This window comes from Molothrus ater, chromosome Z, assembly GCF_012460135.2.
Source record: "Molothrus ater isolate BHLD 08-10-18 breed brown headed cowbird chromosome Z, BPBGC_Mater_1.1, whole genome shotgun sequence".
NCBI lineage: Eukaryota > Metazoa > Chordata > Aves > Passeriformes > Icteridae > Molothrus > Molothrus ater.
Window position 1 is genome coordinate 10,102,514 of NC_050511.2, and position 1,499 is coordinate 10,104,012.

A 1,499-nucleotide genomic window follows, 5' to 3' on the forward strand; every position below is an offset into this window, starting at 1 on the left:
GCCCGGGCACGCCACCGCCTGCCCGCCGGGCGCGGGGGGAGGGATCCCCGCGCCTTTTCGCTACGTCAGGGCCGAGGGAAATCCCCGCTGGACTCGCAGCCGCCCTTTTAGGGCCGCGCTCCGCCCCCGTGCCGGCAGAACGCTGCTGCCACCGGACCGAGAGCAGCTCGAGCGCTCCGTGCCCCGCCGAACCGAGCCGGAGCCCTCCGCGTCCCGCCGAGCCTGGGCGCTCCGTGCCCCGCCGAACCGAGCCTGGGCGCCCCGTGCCGAACCTCGCCGAGCCCCGGAGCCTCCGTGCCCCGCCGAGCCCCGTCCCGCCGCCGCGATGATGCCTGGCCGGACCCCGCGCAAAGCCGCGCCGCCTGCCGCTCCTGCAGGTACCGCAGGGTGAAGGGAAAGAGGGGGGATGGGACGGCATGGCATGGGACAGCGACGCGACAGAGCAGGGACAGCGACAGGGACGCGACAGAGCAGGGACAGCGACAGGGACAGAGGCAGAGGGGCAGGGACGGGGCAGAGCAGGGACGCACCGTCCTGCGCCCGGGCGCTGCTGCCCGGCTCCAGCACCGGGTGGGCGGCCAGCGCCCGGCGCGGCTGCGGGAGCCCGTGTGGAGGTGAGAGGGATCCAGCTGCTGCTCCCAGCGAGTGGGGGGCAGAAAGGGTGCGGGGTGGGGTGTGCTTCGTGATGAGGAAAGAGTAAAACGTTGGGCAAAAAGGTACCGCGCTGTGGGGATCTCATGAAAGCGCTAAGCAGGCGCGTTTCCGCAGGGCGAGAGGCGGCGGTGGAGTGCGCCCTGGAGCTGACCCGCATCGGCGACAGGTGGGACCTGCGGCAGAGGCTCCTGAACCTGCTGGCCAAGCTCTTCTGCCCCGGAACGTGGGCTGCCCGCGGACACAGCGAGCGGAACGGAGGAGGACCTTGGCTTTGTGGGTTCGGAAGAAGAGGCTCCACAGACATTGGGAGATGAAGAAACCTCAAATCTCGCTGCGCTGTATTTGGGTGACTGCAGCTGCTCGAGGATGGCTATCACATGTTTTCTCTGAAGAATGTTACAGCAATTCTGGCATATGAATGCCAGGTGGGGAAAAAAGATAATGATGGGCTGAGCCCCTAAACTGTGCAGTGTTGACTTGGGGTGAGCTGGTGACGTGGGGAGATTTGGGACAAGACTGAACTTGCCCTTCACCATGGTCTGAGAATGCTTTCAGGAACCTGGTTTCCCCAGTCACCCTCGGGTCCTCATGTCCTATAGCCATGTTTCACCAAGGAGCTCAGTCCACCGACAGGATGACGCAAAAAAAAAAAAGTGTCAGTCTGTTGGAACTTGGGATCAAATACCACACAGAAGAAGAAGCCAGTTGCTGACCTTTGACTGCTCCTCTTCTCTGAAGTGATCTCCAGATCCTGCTGGACAGGGATCTCGTGGTGTTTATTAAAGTCCGTTAAAGACAACCGCTATCTTTATTGGAAAGTTATTGTTACAGGATGCTGTTTTGCA

At 63.0% G+C, this 1,499-nt stretch overlaps 1 protein-coding gene across 1 annotated transcript; it reads left to right on the forward strand.

The window, feature by feature from the left end:
- Positions 1-325: 325 nt before the first annotated feature.
- PMAIP1 (phorbol-12-myristate-13-acetate-induced protein 1) lies at positions 326-968 on the forward strand. Its single transcript, XM_036403936.1, has 2 exons — positions 326-377; positions 769-968. The coding sequence occupies exons 1-2, from the start codon at positions 326-328 to the stop codon at positions 966-968; spliced, it is 252 nt and encodes an 83-aa protein (XP_036259829.1).
- Positions 969-1,499: the final 531 nt, after the last annotated feature.

Bases quoted from the DNA above. Each gene is read 5' to 3' on its own strand.
- PMAIP1 (XM_036403936.1), top strand. From the start codon at position 326: ATGATGCCTGGCCGGACCCCGCGCAAAGCCGCGCCGCCTGCCGCTCCT. The intron at 378-768 runs GTACCGCAGGGT...GCGTTTCCGCAG, and splicing joins GCCGCCTGCCGCTCCTGCAG to GGCGAGAGGCGGCGGTGGAG.